The following is a 16,642-nucleotide window of genomic DNA, read 5'->3' as shown; positions in this document are numbered from 1 at the left end:
GGAAGGAAGGAAGGAAGGAAGGAAGGAAGGAAGGAAGGAAGGAAGGAAGGAAGGAAGGAAGGAAGGAAGGAAGGAAGGAAGGAAGGGAGGGAGGGAGGGAGGGAGGGAGGGAGGGAGGAATCCTTAAAAAAGATATCCTTGTCAAGGCCTTACTTGGTAAAGTGCTTTGTGATAGATATTCTGATGAGAAGCAGTAGCTACCACCAGTGAAGAGGAGCGTGGCACAATAACTTCTGAAAATAAATCCTGCCACCATTAGTAAAAATACCATAGGGAAGACTATACTATACGTTTAGGAAGACTATAGGTTTAAAAGATGTAGCAACGTTGATCTTCCAAATTTTCTGACATTTCACGTAACTAGTCTGCCCCCAGCAAGCTTACAACTCAGATTTCTCTTTCTGGATAGGCATGAAACATCGATAAGCAACAACATTAATAACCATAAACAATTTTTTTTTTCTTTGCAGTAGTTGCTATACCTAAGGATAGATTAGAAGAAAAAGACAGATAAAAGATAGATACAGATTATACTTAGGGAAGAATATTAGATAACAAACAGCCATAAAAAATAAGGAACTTAGTGGAGGGAAGTATCAAGGGACAGTGAATTTTTTGAAGTATATGGTATGCATTAGTCTTCTATTTACTCAGTTTCCTGACTTGTACCTGACTTGTACCTGATTTGTACACTGACTTGTACCTTTCATTATATTGGACTGTTATTTTTGTTGTATCTTCTAGTCTGTGGACCACAAGAGAACCACAGAAAGCCAGACAAAAATGACTGAAAAATATATATGAGCCATTATATTAAACCATCACTAAATCTACTTTAAAAAAAATCAAAATCACTTTTCCTAGACACTTACAGTGAAATACTTGAGAACGTTTTAATGACTGCAGCTTAAGGCTTGAAATCAGTATCACTGAGAGTTTATAACCTTATCTAGCCATGGTCTATGCAAAGATCAACTCTGTAAATCCATTTGACTAAAATGGTGATACTGTTTTCTGCAAATACTCTTAAATTGATTTTAAACTATTAAAGTGCTTTGAGTAAGTTTTATCTTAATTAAATATGGACCTTGAATATCTTGATTTAAAACTCAGTGAAAGTTTGAGCACAAACTAAGTAATTAACTCCTTTGGAGGCAGTTTCATACAAACCCACCGTGTTTTCCTGAGGCTTCTCTAGCACGTAGCTGTGCTCTGTACAGACTGGAACTGATTCTAAAATGACACTTTGCCTTTAGACAATTTTTTTTCCAATTTAATTCCCAGGGACTTTATGGAAGGAGAATTTCATTAGCTTGTGATTTGTTGGCGAAGTAGTTGTGGTTAAGGGAAAATTACACTTCAAGACACTCAAATATTACATGTGCTCCCAGTCTAGAAGGAAGATGAGTCCCTCCTCCTCAACTAAAGCAGCAAGAGAATTAAAAAAAAAATAAAAAAAAAAAAAGTGAAATGGGGAAAACTGGCCTGGTTTATGAGAACCGTGACCCTTGTGGCCCAAGGTCTCCCCACCATCCAAGTTCAGAGCCTTGACAGCTTTAGTCACAGGTCAGAGCAGCTAAACCCAAACCCTTCAGGCTGAGGACAGCTGGTCTCAGGAGAGGTTTATCCCACATCAGTTAATTATTTCAGCAAACTACTTAGTTATTATTCACCATGTAATATTTCCTACAAAGACACCAAAAATCGAGCCTAGGGGGACCCCATCCCCACTGCAGCCCTACATGGAGGCCACAGCAAAGGAAGGGACCTTCCAGCACCAACTGAGAAAGAAATAGCATTTAATATGTGTGTGTGTATATATATACATATGTTTTTAATTTATCACTTTTTTTTTCAGTTCAGCCGGTTTCCAAATCCAGCTTCACTTTTCTCCCAGCACCTTGGCCACTCACAGCCCTGACAGGACATTGCTGTCCCACAAGCTGAGGGAATGCAGCAAGGGAGGCTGCTCGCCAGCAGCCTCAGCCTCCTCCAGCCCCTCGTGGGGCTCCACCGTCCTCCCAGGGTGACACTGGGGACGGTGACACCGGGGACAGTGACACCAACCAGCGCCTCCACCTAAGGGCAAGGCGCTAAAATGGCGGCCACCCTTCGGCTTCAGCACGTGACGTGCCCAACCTCGGGCACCCGCCTCGCCTCCCTTCCAGGCTCCCGTAGCGACGCCATAGGAACAGCCAAACCCCGCCCCTTTCCTCCGCCCAATGCACGCAGGTAGGCGCGCGCCAGGCGGGGGCGGGGCTGCAGGAGGCCCCGCCCCCTTCCGTGAGGGCCGCGCCGCCGCCGTCCCGGCACCGGGAGGGGGGGGCTGGGACCGTCGCCGCTCAGGTAGGGCGGGGGGGAGGGGGGAGCTCGGCCGCCAACATGGTGGCGAGCGGGGAGGGGCCGGGGGCGCCGCCGGCTGCCGTTATGGCCGTTAACGGCCCCCTGGGGCGAGGGCTGGATGGGGCCGCCCTCACGGTTGGGGTTCGCCTGTACGGAGCTATTCCCACCAGCATCCTCCGTTTCATCCCTTAAAAATCAGGATTTCAGCCGCGTTGTCCTCGTTTCTTTGCTTTTGCGCAACACAAAAGAGCCGCCGGCTTCGAACGGCGGCGTTTTAGCCGTAAAAAACCCGCTGCTGTGCTCGAAACGGCCTGCGGGGAATGTCCCCTGGTCGTTCCTCGGGATACTCGGGAGAAAGTCGCTCCCGAGGGAAGTTATTCCCGGAACGCCGTGGCGGAGGCTCGAGGAGGAGTCAGGCGGGAAGGTTTTCCTAAGGAATCTCCTGCAACTTGTTTGGGGTAGAGTAGCAGATTGGAAATTTATGTCTAAAATGATAGTGTTTATGTTGGTGAGAGCCAAGTTTGTGGGGTTTTTAAATTTCTTTTTAAATATAAGGTTGGAAATTAAAATTAGAGATTATTAGAGAGCCTCTCGTTTCCTCTAGTTTTATTTTCCCTTGTAATGTATTAGCAGGAAATCGCAAATACTTGTTTTAACAAAACTGTAAAGTACCATGTTGATGAAGAGAGTAGTGACCCGTTTCCAGATGCCCTTTATACCTAAAAAAAAAGAAATTATAATAAAGTATATTATAATAAATAAAAATACTAATTAATAAATTAGTATTTTAAAACTCCTTAAGTATTTGCAGCAATTTTTGGTTTTACCTGGATTCGGGTAAAGATTTTGTTTCTTAACTTAGGGTTAAGTAGAATTATGACCATAAAATTGTTCTTTAACTTATCCTAAGAATAAGGAAATGGGAATGCATTGATAAAGACTTGTGCATGAAGATTGTCTGGAATATTTTGGAAGAAAAAAAAGGGGGAAACCTATGTTAATAACTAAAAAAACCCTTGAAAATCAAGTTTGTGTTTTCCTTTTCTGCTTGTAAAAGATGTGTTTTTGTCTTGGCCTTAAAATAATTATTAGTGTCATCATCCTTGCTGGAAAAAGAAGACCTCGTTGTCTGACCTAGTTTGGGCAGATGCTCTGTAAATTCTAGGAACCAAACACAGGATTGTTAAGGCATTTTATTTAGAGACCTAACCTACCAAGTTTTGTTTAGGAGAGAGTATTTTGACTGTAGCTTTCAAAGATTCTTTGCAGCTCACAGAAAGCTGGAGATTGACATAATTTGATCAGTAAATTTAACAGTCTCTGGATTTTTGCCAACAGTTTTCCCTCTCAAATTGTGTTCTTCTGAGCAACAAGCAATCTTTTTAATTGGAAAAATGAGCAATAAATTTCTGATTCTACCCTCTTGTTGTCTTTCTCCTGGGAGTCATCTACTTATACCCAAGCATGAGAAAATGAAACCACTGTCAAGGAGAAGTGAAAGTATTAATGTTTTCCATTCCAGTCTGAGTAATTAGTTACATAAGTGCTTTAAATGCTTTTCTGTATAAGCTGAAGGAAATCTGCTTCTATATCATCCACAGAATTCAATAGCCAGAAGGCCCCTATGCGTTAATATGCACTTAAATTTTCCTTGTTCATCTTTCGAGATGACTTTGTCCTCTTTGCTTTGCCCTCTGCTCTCTTCCCTGTTTCCCCTCTTTGCTGAGGGATGTGATGATTCACTCGCAGAGTTCCCCGCTTGCTCTGAGCTGAATGAGGATGAGCCATAGGGATGAATTCTGAGTAATCTTATCTGCAAAGATACCAAAGATACCGAAGCAGAGAGCTGCCCTGCTCACTGTCATCCTGCAACAAGCAGCTCAGTGCTCGGTGCAGGTTTTTATAGCTCACTTCATCTCTTAACAGCAGCCTCAGCTTTTGTGTTGCTGCTGCTTTGTGTGCCTGTCCAAGCTTGCACTTGGAGGCAGAAAAATGTCTTTTGAATTATGAAAATAACACCCTGCTAGTTCATTTCTGTGGTATCAAAGTTTCTCAGCTACCATTTAGTGTTGCTACTAAAAGTGTGTGTTTGACACATAATTGAGGTTGGGGAAGGAGGACATGAATCTTTCTCTTGCTCTCTTCAGCTGATCGCGCTTTGCTGGAGGGCTGAGCTCTTTGCTTTATGGGCCCTGTCGTGTTGGAGCTTGTGCTTCTGGGCTGCTCCCTCCTGACACCCCTTTCTGTCACCCCTAAAGGGTAAATAGCTACATTAAGCCACCCAGTAGGCTGTTAAAGCAGGAAAATGAGAGCAGGATGGCAGAGGATATAGCAAGACCACATGTCAGTGGAGGGTTAGGTTTAGCTGCTCTATTCCAGGGAAGGCCAGGAGGCCTGTATCCCATGTTTTGTCATTTTAGGATGAAACAACACCTTCTATCATTCCATCTCACATGTAGGTTTGGAAAGAGACTTAAATTCCATTGAAAAGCTAAAGTACAAAGAGATGAACTCCTGCACTGTCCCTGTCTGGCCCCAGACATGTTGCTGTCAGCCCTAGGCTGATTTTTAGTGCCGATCTGGGTCTCTTTCCTCTCTGTGAAAACTCACAAAATGCATTTTATTATACTCATTTTTTTTGTATGTATATGCAAAATACACTTTGTAATTTTCTACTGAGTTGAAGCTATTTTAGTACAAGAAAACCATATAAAATATTGACTTTTCTTCCCTCTTCCCCCGCCCCACACTTTCGATTACATTTTTCTACCCAAAGGATGGCGCAAAAGAAGTATTTAATAGCAAAACTGACAAGTTGCTTAAGAGAAGACAAAATTCAGCTGTGGAAACCACCATATACGAATGAAAAGAAAGAAGCTGGTGAAGAAATGAAGGTAAATATTTCCTCTGAATTCATCATATGTGTATGTGATACTACCTGTGATTTTTCCCAGCTTTTTTTTTTATGTTGTCTTCTTAGGAGCTCGTACAAAAATATGCATCCAAGCTGAATATCAATGAGAATGATACAGAGAACATGCTTGAAGAAATACGATGTAAAGCAATTGAGCGTGGAGCAGGAAATGAAAATTTTAAGGTGACTGGAATTGCAAGACTTGATATCTACCTGCCACGTAGAAAAGTAAGTGAAGTATCACAAAGGTTAGAATATGTAACCAATTCAATTATCTTTGAATTAAGAAAAGTAAGTTTAAGCATATGTCTAGTCTGATTTTACTCATTTGGATTTAATAATTCATATTACAAGTAAAGAACACATACATGTTTTTAGCTGTGAAATACCTAAAGTTGAATGAGGGTATGAATATCATTTTATTACCACAATTTTGGTTGGACAGCTTTAACGGTTAAAAATGGATAAGAAATCTGTTAAGTGCCATCAGCAGCTTAAGCTCAGCATCTTCTTTGGGTCTCCTTGCTGTGCAGGAGCAGCATCTTCTGTGAGATCGGTGTCCTTGTCTCCTTCTATAGCAGTGAAAATGACCTTGTGCTAGTTAAGAGCACTTAGAAATTGTAGTTTCCTTGTCAGCAAAGGTCACTTTGGAAAAGGGCAGTATTTTCTTCTGATAAAGAAGGGCTTAGGTGGTACCCTATGGGTCCAGTAGGATTTTTTTTTGATAAGTACTTTTGAAAATAAAGCACTTGATCATAATTATTTTCTTCTCTTCTTCAGAGGGAAAATAATTAACTGGGAATGTGATGGGCTACACAGTAGGAGGATTAAGTGATTGACATGCAGTTAAAGCAAACAAATAGTTTTGTAAGTCCTCTTTACAATGCTGCTGGGCACTGGGAAATTACATGTTCTAAAATTCATTTAAAATTTAGGTTTATCTAATCTGAGACCAGAGACACTAATAGGAATTAATCATAATTTAGCCATTCCCAGGTGAATGGTGTAATTACAAAGAAGAGCTAAGATTGCAAGTGAATAATTAAATTACTCTTTTAAATTGTTTGGATTTGAATTGGATTTATCTATTTCTGAATCTTCTGCTGTTATAATACTTATTTTTAGCACTCTATAACAAGCATAAGACTTCTACCTTGGAGATTGCTATATGCACAACCATAACCTTATTAACATTGTTATTTGAAAGAAGAAATTGTACAAAAAGTAATTGTAAAAAAAGTAATTGTAAAACAGTTAATTAAGGAAGTATCTAAAGTACCTTGACATCATTTTTTTCTTCTTTTACCTTCTAATATATTCACAACAGAGCAGAAAAGTCCCATTGGAAACAAATCTGTTTATCACAGGCAAAGAACTCAGATCACAGTAAGTGTAATCACCCTTAGTTCTCTTCCCACGAAGTAGCATACTGTCATAGAGAACTGTTTTAAAAAATAAAAATGTTGTTGAATATTTTCTGAAGCTCTTTGATAGCATTAGGCATGCCTAAATAGCATATTTTTGTTTTTATCTGTGTTTTCCTATGTGATTGATTTTGTTGTAAGAAGCTGTAGTTTAAGCAAATCAAGAATAGGAAAATTGAAGCTGTGAAAACAGAGTTTTCTGTAGATCACCAGCAAATACTTGAATTTGCTAGCAATAGCAATTCCAAATCTGTAACTAGGCGGTCTTCTGAGTCCTTCCATTTATTCTTTTAACCCCCATGAAATTAGATTTTCTTGCCTATTTTGCTCTTCTATTTTATGTTATAGCAGCTTTTCAAGTATCTTTATAGCAGAAGTTTTAAGCCAATTGAGCTTAAAGCTACATATAAGCATATGCAGTTTTATTACTGTTCTAACCATTTACTGTTGTAAATCTTTATGTAATAAAACTGTCTCTTTCACAGGATAGCACAGGAACATGCGTTCAGAGAAAATGCTATCAAAATAATCATAAATAAGAAGCAGCTCGACCTGGGTACGTATTCTCATTGACTAGATTTGTAGATTGATTTTCTAGTTCGCTCTTTCTTGCATCTTGCGGTGAAGTTTTTTGTAGTTTTGTTCATTTCAATAATTCTGACAGTGTTGTTCAATTCCTCGTTCCTCTTTTTATGTGAAGATTTTTTTTTAATCGGTCTTTTTCTGGATTTTTTTTTAAGCAGTCAAGCACATATACCAAGCATTTAAAAACACTTTCAGGATACCAGTTGGACCCAAATTTCTGTGTTCCTGCTGATAATGTCAATGACTGACTGCAGTTTTGATTGAATGTTTCAATCCTATTCATTATTCTAGCTTTGCTCTGCTATGTTTGTAGTGTGTGAGTAAGGCTGACATTCCTTTAGACAGTTTTCTGTATTTTTACTTTTTCTCCCCTCATGACAATACAACATGACATGTTCTTTTTTTTCATAAATACAACATCTAGATCATTTTCATCCTACTCCTTTTGCAGGAAGAACCTTGGAAGACCAAGGTGTAACACACAACGCGAAAGTCATGGTGCTGCAGCTGGAACAGAGTGATGAAGAAACTAAAAGAAAAGTTCAGGAAGAAGAACTTCAGCGTCAGAAAGAGAAAGAAATAAGTGACAAGATGCAAAGGACTAAGAAGGGTTTGGAAATTCTAGCAGAGAGAGGTATGAGGAGGTCTTTTTTCTTTTATGGTGGTGAGGAAGGTTGATTAACTCTTTCCACATAACAAATTATCTTCTCAATGGAGCTTTTCCTCAGAAGAGTGCTGGTATATTGGCTGTATATGTGTATTTATCAGTTTCTGATTACCTGAAAACTGCTTTCTAGGCTGATTTTAATTTATACCACTGGAATGTTAGGAAACATGGCACTATGAGATATAATATGAAACAATTATTATTTAATTAGCATTTGACAGTTAGGAGACTGACAGTTCTGAGAATGTACTTTGTATTTTCTGTAGACATAAGCAGTGTGGAATTTTGCATTAGAAGCTATTGCACATTTGTTCTAGTTTATTTCAGTTATGTCTCTGTTTAACCATGATTTCATTATGCAGAACAGCTCACTTGTCCTTCTGATCTATAATGTGATCATTTTGTTATTGCATTTGATGTTGATTGCTGGCAATTGTGAATTACGTTAAATGGATTTACTAATTTAACAGTAATGGCTTTTCAGAATGAGATTAGTTGTGTCCATAAATTGCATTGGTAGTTGGAAGTTTAAATCATCCTGTATTATATTTTATTGTTCCAAAAATCCACAAACAAGACACTGTGAAACTGTGAATCCCTATCAAATACAAAAATATCTGAGCAAAATTTTTTCTAATAGTCAACGCCAGCCTATTTCATGCTGTACAAGCAGCTTAACAAAAGTGAGGGGAAAGAGGGGAACGAGGCATTTCCTTTTTATTGATGTAAGGGCTGCCTTGGACTCCAGTCCTTGAATCCTATGTAGAACATTTTTAATAGATCGTCCACAGGTTGTCAAGTCTAGTGCAGTATGAGAGTACGGAGTGGAGTCCGTAGCGGCCTGACAGGCTCCAAGAGCTGCTTGAAACTGTCTGAACGGTGGGGAGGATTTAACAGCCTTTTTGTTTCAGCTGAGGGAACTTGTAGGACAGGAGGTTTTATTCTCAGCAAACTGCTCCCTGGGTGTCTTCTGTTTATAGGAAGAACATCTTTTAAATCAAGTGAAAATGAAAAAAAAATCTTAAAGATACGTGGAAAGAAAAATACTGACTTATATTTTTGTGTTATTGACTATGCTTAGTTCTTTCTTGTTATACGGTATGCTTTGTTTGATAATTTCAAATGTTATATCATGTAAAGTCTAGACGTTTTGTCTTCCACAAAAACTCTTTACATTTCATGTATCTTTTTAGCTTAGTGGGGCTAAATTTCTGGACAAGGAGGGACTTTTGCTCTAGTGACTTTTCAAAAAAAAAAAAAGCTCCTATATGTGTGATTGAGGTCATCATGTGTAGGTCTATTCAGTCATTACATAAAATTCTGATTTTATTTTTATTATTTAACTATATGCTTTCTGGCATAATCTTGTAACAATAATCTCAGGTAATTCTTACAACTTGGACTGCTTTTTCCTATATTTCAGAGGAATACTTGGATGCAGACTCCACTCCCTATCTAGATATAGCTAATCAGACTGGAAGGTCAATTGAGATTCCTCCTCAAGCTAAAAAAGTAGGTAAACATATTTTATGATGATATGATTGATATTTCTATTGATTATATTTATGATGATATGAAAAAAATGTTTGTTTTAAAGCTTGACTCATGAAGCATTTTAAATATGTCATTAAATGACAAATTTCATGGGTCAGCAGCATTTTAATTACATAATTTATATTACATTAGCAGGTGGGAGATAAGTAAATGTGAAATTCTCATAGAGCTGGTGTTTTTTAGGGGGAGCGAGAACAAAGGCTGTAGCAGATGACCTAAATATTTCTTTTTTTATTAAGAAAATTAGTTGAATGGAGGGAGGAAAAACACACACAAAAAAAATTCTTGATCTGTTTTTCTAGGCGCTTGTGCTGGCAATGGGTTATCATGAAAAGGGCAGAGCATTGATGAAGAAAAAAGAATATGAAATAGCCCTGCCATATTTGCTGGATGCTGATAAACACTTCTGGTAAGAATCTTCTTGATGCCTTTTTCACCAGGTTTCTCTGTATCATCCACAAACTGCAGTAACAGCTTTAGCTCCACTGTACACGTAAGCCAGTGTCCCTGGCTTGCTCAGATTGACTTCCTGGCCCCTCCACAGATGGGAAAGAGCAGGCAGAAAGTCTCTCTGATGGGTGGTTTATGTGGAGCAGCTGAAGCACTTACTGCCCTTGGGCAATCTACAGGCTTCCTTATAGACGTATAAGACATATAGACATAAACTGAGCATGTGGGTACTAGGCTATAAATTGCGGTAGCTGAGGGGCAGTTTCAGCTCCTCTCTGTGACTGCTCCTCTGGAAGTGATAATCTGTTGAAATAGATGAGGGGGGTGCCTGAGACAAGCAGCTGTGTCTGCAGGTAAACTGCTTTGCTGCCGGGGGTCAGAGCCCTTCTGACAGGCCCAAAAGTAGCCCCATCCCCATCCAGTCCTCTCCTGTGGGCATGTGCAGGGAGCCTGGCGCAGAACCCAGCGTGTCCCCGTGCCCCAAGGGAGATGACAGGTCCCTGGCCCTTCAGAGGCTGCATGGCTTGTGAAGCCCTCATGCTTCTGAAGAGGGGCAGTCCTACATAGCAACAAAACAAGGTGTAGTTGCTGTGATTCTTTTGAGGTGTAATATTGTTAATTGTGCCCTGTGCATGAATTTAATGGGAATCAGTGTTTTGTTCCAATTCTTGTGATACCAGTTTGCTACATTAAAAAGTGAAGTGTTCACTTGTTCAGATATGAGTGTACCTAATTCTAGCATGTCACTTCATCCATGTAAAACAGTATAAAAAAGCTGTAAAAAATGCTTGTTTGGGGGTTTATTTCTTTTCCCTCCAGTGAGTGCAGCACAGATCTGCTGAATACAGTGGATAACTACGCAGTGCTGCAGCTGGATATCGTGTGGTGCTACTTCCGCTTGGAACAGCTGGACTGTCTGGATGATGCAGAGAAGAAGCTGAGCACAGCCCACACGTGCTTCAAGAAGTGCTATGGGGAAAACCATGAAAGACTTATTGACATCAAGGTATGCTCATTTTAATTAAATTATGCTGGCTGTGAGTGTGGGGTTTTTTTAGTCTATTTTTGCCTTCTCTCCCTGCTGACCTCCAGTATTTGGTCATCATTCAAGTTTTTTCAGACTCTGATATGGAAGTTTGAAGTTTTCTCATGCCTCCATAGCCCATCATTTAGCTGTGTAATGGTCACCCTAGTGAGAACACTGCACCTAGCAGCAAGGTTATGGTAAATAACATATAAATACACATAGACACAGATACTGTTGTTCTAAATGGGATGCTTTGCATACTAAGTGTCACATATTTGTGACTTTATGAAATATGTGTATGTTCTGTTGATAAAGTGTTGATCTGTTACATGCTTTCCTCCCTGTCCTGTTCACAATTCCTTAGGGAAGCTACGGTCGTGAGAAGGTCTTGTTCCTAAGGCTTTACCTCCTTCAGGGGATAGGACACTATCACAGTGGCAGAGAAAAGGAGGCTGCTGAGTATATTCAGAAGGTAAGAAGCCATTAAACAAAACTTGTCTGAGAAGTGTTTCGTACAAACTGAAGCACCAGAAGTTCCACAGGAACTGAAGGAAAAGTTTCTTGACTGTGAGGGTGCCAGAGCCCTGGAACAGGCTGCCCAGGGAGGCTGTGGAGTCTCCTTCTCTGGAGGTCTCCAAACCCGCCTGGATGCTGCCCTGTGTTCTGGGTGACCCTGAGTGTGCAGGGGGAGCGGACTAGGTGATCTCTAGAAGTCCCTTCCAACCATAAGGATTCTATGATTCTATGATTCTATGATTCTATGATTCTAGGAACTAGCACATTCAGATGTAGGTGTTTGGGCTTTGCCTTGCATCTTCTCTCTGTGACTTTCTCAGAGAAATGGGCAGCAACCTTTTCATTTGTGTAGTAGCAGCAGTGTCAGTGCGGTTGATGTGTCCTTCAACATTGCAGGCATCTCGCTTATATGAGGAGCTCGCCATCGATCCCGAAAAGGTGGCTCGCCTGTCTCTGTTGGGCTTCTCGGAGCAGGAAGCTCGCCTCGCGCTGCGTGCCTGCCACGGGGACGTGGAGCATGCTGCCAACCTCATCACCAACAGGAGAGAGGTACTGCTGCCTGGGCAAGCAGGAGGCTCTGATGCCCACAAGGTCCTGTTTTGCACGAATAGTGCCAAGTTGGGCCAAATCGAGGACTCTCACTACCCTGCTTTGGCACTGATAGTGTGACTAACACTTGGACGTCTGGTGCTGCAAGTGTGAAACCAAAACTTGGCACAACGAGAGGAGCTCTGTCCTGAAACACCTGAGATGAGACAGCCAAAGACCTGTGGTTTTACCACAGAGACCCTTTGGAAGAGTCTGCAGCAGTGTTTGCTCTTCTCCGTGTGGGAACATGAGCACCATGACCAAAAGTGTCCCACCTGGCCTGAGGCTGTGCCCAATAAGGACCTTTCTAGGGTAGCCATCAAGCTGCACTGTTACAAAGCTGTAGTTTTGACCTGGGGAGATCTGGGAGTGGGGAAGGCTTTGGGGTGTTAAAGGGAAGGAGCTGACAGTGTTTTCCATACTGGAAGCAAAGAGCCTGAAGTTACAGTGGTGGCCTGAGGTGGCCCTTAAAGATCTGAGACAATTAAACGTAGATAGAAAAGTCCAGAGGGCGAGAGGAGGGCGGAACGCGGCTCCTTGGCTGCCTTCCCTGGCCTGGCTGTTTGTCCTTGGCAAGTCTTGTCTACAGGCCCAGCTGCCAGACGAGTTTAACACTTAACCACACGAGGCCTTATAGAGCACAACCTGATCTGCACAGAATCCAGAACAGATGTGGGCTTGCAGTGCTTGCTAATGGAAATAGGCTGAGTGTCTCACACCACAGTCTATGTACGTACTTGAATTCGAATCTTTTCAGGAAAAGAGATTTAAAACTTTGTAAGTCAAAGTAGTGCCATCCGCCTGCTCCCTGGGAGAAGGCTGGAGCTTTCCCATGCACTGCTAGCTCTGCAACAACTGTTTTCTTGCAGGAAAAGGCCCAAATAAGGAGGGAGGAAAGAGCTAAAAGAAGGCAGCGACTGGAAGACATAAATACGCTGAAGAGCATGGGTTATTCGGAGAGAGCTGCCCAAATAGCTCTGCATGAAGCACAGGGAAACGTGGACCAAGCCTTTAAGGTAAGTGGCTGCCAGGAATAGTTTTTTTGTGTGTATAAGAGTTTGGAGTTTGGGGTTTTTTTTTGGAAGTGATCATCTGCTTATTTACTGTCTTCCCTACTGCATTGTTCATAGCTACTGCTTTGACCTGTAGTGACTGAACTTCCACTTTCTGAGCTGATCAATCGGACATCACTCAGCTGGGCTGAGGTTTCGGTTAGATCAGCTACTGAGCTGCAGCTGCATCGAGGAGCGCTGCATCGCTGTGGCTGCCATCTAACCCTTTTGGGTTTTTTTTCCTTTCTTTTTGCCTTAGTTTATTCTTGACAATCCCGAGTTATTGTTGGAAAATGACGACGATGACCCTGTGGCCATAGACCAGTTTCAGGTTTCCCAGGAAAGCATTGATCAAGTAAGTGGCATCCCTTGATTTCTTAGGATTTGGTACTCGTAAGTTATGCCTTTAAACGTAGAGATCTTCCTTAAGCAAAGCTGTACAAATATTCTTTGTCCCAAAGCACTCATAAGCTGCCATGCTTCCATGAACTCCCTATCTTTTCTTTGCCATTAAGTTGCACATTTCCAGAGATCACTCAGGTTTGAACATTATTTGATGTGTACTTGGTGCCTTTTTTTGTCCCCCTCCATGCACTGATGAAAACAGAAATAAGTTTGTTTTAATACTCTAACCCTAGGCAGGTTTTTTATTGAAGTCTTTAAATATTTTGCACCGTACAAGAGAGCTGCCATGTACCTTCCTCCAGCAGCCATCGGAAAAGCTCCTCATTAGTGTGGCTATATGATTAATGTCAATAGGAAGGAAAACTCTACTGCATAGAGAAACTAAATAGCCCATACACATTGCTGACATTTAGGAATTTTCTCCTTCAAAACAGCACAAATAATGGGCTGACGTTAGACGGGAGCCTCCTCATTCCGCTCAACGTGCGTGTTCCCGTAATAGCTCCCTGCCCTGCTCTTAGCTGTTCCAGTAAAGCAGGGTGAGTGTCCTGGAATTCCTGACGTGCATCATTTCCCTCTGGGCAAGGGAACGTCTGTCAGATGCAGGGTCGGATTCCTGCAGCCTTTGATGCCGAATGAGCTTGGATTTCTCTATTTTTTTTTTTGTTTTTCCCTTCCTCCATCTAGCTGACGTACATGGGCTTCAGCCACGAGGCAGCAGAGCAGGCGCTGAAAGTCTTCAAAGGCAACGTGCACTTGGCCTCCCAAACCCTCGCCCATTACGGGGGGGTCCTTCCCGCCTCGCTGCTGCTGTCCCCCGAGGGCTCCACGGCCTCCGAGGAGTCAACGTCCTCCAAGGACTCGCCGACGGACTCTGCAGGTCAGAGCTGCCACGTGCGGCAGGGAGGGAAGGGGGCAAAGAAGTGATGATGAAGGGAAGGCTGCTTAAGTACTGGTAGACTGCTCCGAGTCACCACATTCTCCTTGGTCATGGGAAGACATTACTGAAAATAAGCAATTTATCTCTGTTAGGCAACTACAGGCTTTTCCTCCTGGAAAAACTTGCAGCCATCCTGCAGGCTCTGGCTTTCCAAGAGCAGCTGTGCTGGTGCAAGGGGGAAAGGTCTTTGAGCGACGATAATCTGCTCTTTTATTGCACTGGTAGGTTCTTCTAGTTCGCCAACGGATGAAGACATGGAGACCGATGCAGTCAATGAAATCCTGGAGGATATTCCTGAACATGAGGAGGATTATCTGGATTTAACACTGGAGGAGGAGGAACAGATCATTCATGAGTACTTATCCTATATACAACTACCACAGCATTAAATCCTGTTACATCTGCTTCAGTTATATGCATTTACATTGGCAAATAGAGTTGGGATTATAAATGCATCTTCAGCTTATCTTTTACTAAATGCCTTGAATTCAGTTAAACTCCAGGTAAACTACTTAATTCCTGCTTATTTATAAATCTGCTTAAAAGCTACATTTGTGATACATCATAATTTATTGTCATAGCAGAAAAATAGAAGCATTTATTTTCAGAAGAAAATTTAATAGATCTTAACTATATTTTTATTGTTGTGAAATAAGTTAACCCACTGAGTATACAAGCAAATAAGCATTTCTACACCATTTGAAACTGCCAGCTTGAGGAAGTGCTTCTACATCAGAAGCTGCTGAGCTGTAGAGAGCTGCCACCTTTGCAGCTGGTTTTCTTCTGAAAGATTCCCCAGTCCTTTCTGTGTCTGTCGTGCATGGACTTCTGTGCAGTGGCATTTTGCTTGTCCCTTCACGCAGATGCTGCAGAGCCAATAAAGATGATGACGCGCTGCTTCCACCTGCCTTTCTTGGGGACTTCCATGCTTTCTTGTCTCTTGTTCTAAAAAAGCAGCAGAAAACGGACGCCTGGCCATGCAGCGTGGGGCTCTCCTGAGCTGTTTGTACTCATTGGGTATTTGATTCACACCCTCGTTTCCCCACGTGTCTACAGCTCCTTCCTGCACCTCCCAGCCTTATTGAGTTCAATGATCAGTCCTGATGTGTTCTCTGCAATAGGGACTAGGAAGTCTGTCTTACTCAGCTGTCGATCAAAACTGGGTTTAGATGGTTGTCCCCAGCTTCAGGAAGCTAGAGAAATGGCCCTGGGGATTCCTGGTGGTTTTGTTGAGGTGGGATTTCTTTTGTTCAGGTGCGCTTGGTAACAGGCATTGCTCCCTTGGGGCCCAACTTGCATCCGAACCAGCCTCAGGAACTTCCAGGAGCTTCACGGCAGAGGGAGCTCGTGTCCCACGCGCTCCGGGAAGAGCCCTGGAGCTGCTGGGGACACCGGGACACCGGCTCCAGCACCGGTGGCTTTTCACACTTGGGCATCAAGGCGAGTGCTGCACAACTTCAGGTCATGGTTGTGCTCAGAGGGAAAAAGGGCCCCAGCAACAATTACATCTTCGCTGTGTCTAAAGAAGAGGCCAGAGGAATCACAGAGCAGAATTCCTGGCTGAAGGCAGCGCCCTGCACTCTTGTGCTACATGAACTTGCCTGTCATTTCTGAGAGGCCTCCAGCCTTTTCCTTTAGCTGCCTTGGGTGGCCTTGCAAACCAGCCTGCTGCTTCAGGCCCTGCTCCTCGTAGGCCCCAGGCAGCTCCCGAGGCCTGAGCTGGAGCAGTAAGTGCCCATCGCTTGGAGACCTGGATCCGTTTAACCCCGGAGGAAGGAGAGAGGCTGCCCAGCAGCATCTGTGCTGAAGAATGGACTTGTAAACTTGAGTAAAGCCAGGCCCATACAGAGGAATGAAAAAAAGGAAATAAAGAGGTTTGAGAAATGCAGTTTTAATAAGAAATAAGGGGGGAGCACAAATCTCTCCCTCAGCCAGCAGCTCTGTCAGCTGTGGGCAGCAGCTGGGGCAGCAGGTGCCCCAACGGGGGCCTTTCTCCTCCCCTCTGCAGTGGTTTGCCCAGCAAAGTGGCAGCGGCAGCTTCAGCCATGAACATTTGTCAACAGCTCGTTCAACTTAGCTGCCCTTAGCAGCTTTGGGCTAGTCAGTTTTGAACATTTACCTGGCGCCCCTGTGCTCTGCTTAGTAGCAAGTGCTGTAATTCCCATCTTCATGGGACT

General features: G+C 42.5%; 1 protein-coding gene across 1 annotated transcript; it reads left to right on the top strand.

Moving 5' to 3' along the window:
• Positions 1–2,326: 2,326 nt before the first annotated feature.
• On the top strand, positions 2,327–15,311 carry NUB1 (negative regulator of ubiquitin like proteins 1). The gene is made up of 15 exons (XM_026051921.1): positions 2,327–2,346; positions 5,120–5,237; positions 5,324–5,485; positions 6,585–6,643; positions 7,167–7,237; positions 7,718–7,900; positions 9,357–9,445; positions 9,790–9,896; positions 10,757–10,943; positions 11,329–11,436; positions 11,877–12,029; positions 12,938–13,084; positions 13,380–13,475; positions 14,213–14,405; positions 14,691–15,311. Exons 2-15 carry the CDS (start codon positions 5,121–5,123, stop codon positions 14,852–14,854), a joined length of 1,836 nt encoding a protein of 611 aa, XP_025907706.1. The 5' UTR covers positions 2,327–2,346; position 5,120; the 3' UTR covers positions 14,855–15,311.
• Positions 15,312–16,642: the final 1,331 nt, after the last annotated feature.

The sequence above is a fragment of the Nothoprocta perdicaria genome, unplaced genomic scaffold (assembly GCF_003342845.1).
Source record: "Nothoprocta perdicaria isolate Ctin4 unplaced genomic scaffold, notPer1 scaffold_80, whole genome shotgun sequence".
In the NCBI taxonomy this organism is placed as follows: Eukaryota; Metazoa; Chordata; class Aves; order Tinamiformes; family Tinamidae; genus Nothoprocta; species Nothoprocta perdicaria.
The sequence above is the reverse complement of the archived record's forward strand: the minus strand, read 5'-3'. Positions and strand labels throughout refer to the sequence as shown.

What these genes read in the sequence shown, in the direction of transcription:
- NUB1 (XM_026051921.1), top strand. Translation starts at nt 5,121, where the DNA reads ATGGCGCAAAAGAAGTATTTAATAGCAAAACTGACAAGTTGCTTAAGA. An exon ending in GGCAAAGAACTCAGATCACA is followed by an intron (nt 6,644 to 7,166) that starts GTAAGTGTAATC and finishes TCTCTTTCACAG; the next exon opens with GATAGCACAGGAACATGCGT. An exon ending in ACGTGGACCAAGCCTTTAAG is followed by an intron (nt 13,085 to 13,379) that starts GTAAGTGGCTGC and finishes TTTTTGCCTTAG; the next exon opens with TTTATTCTTGACAATCCCGA.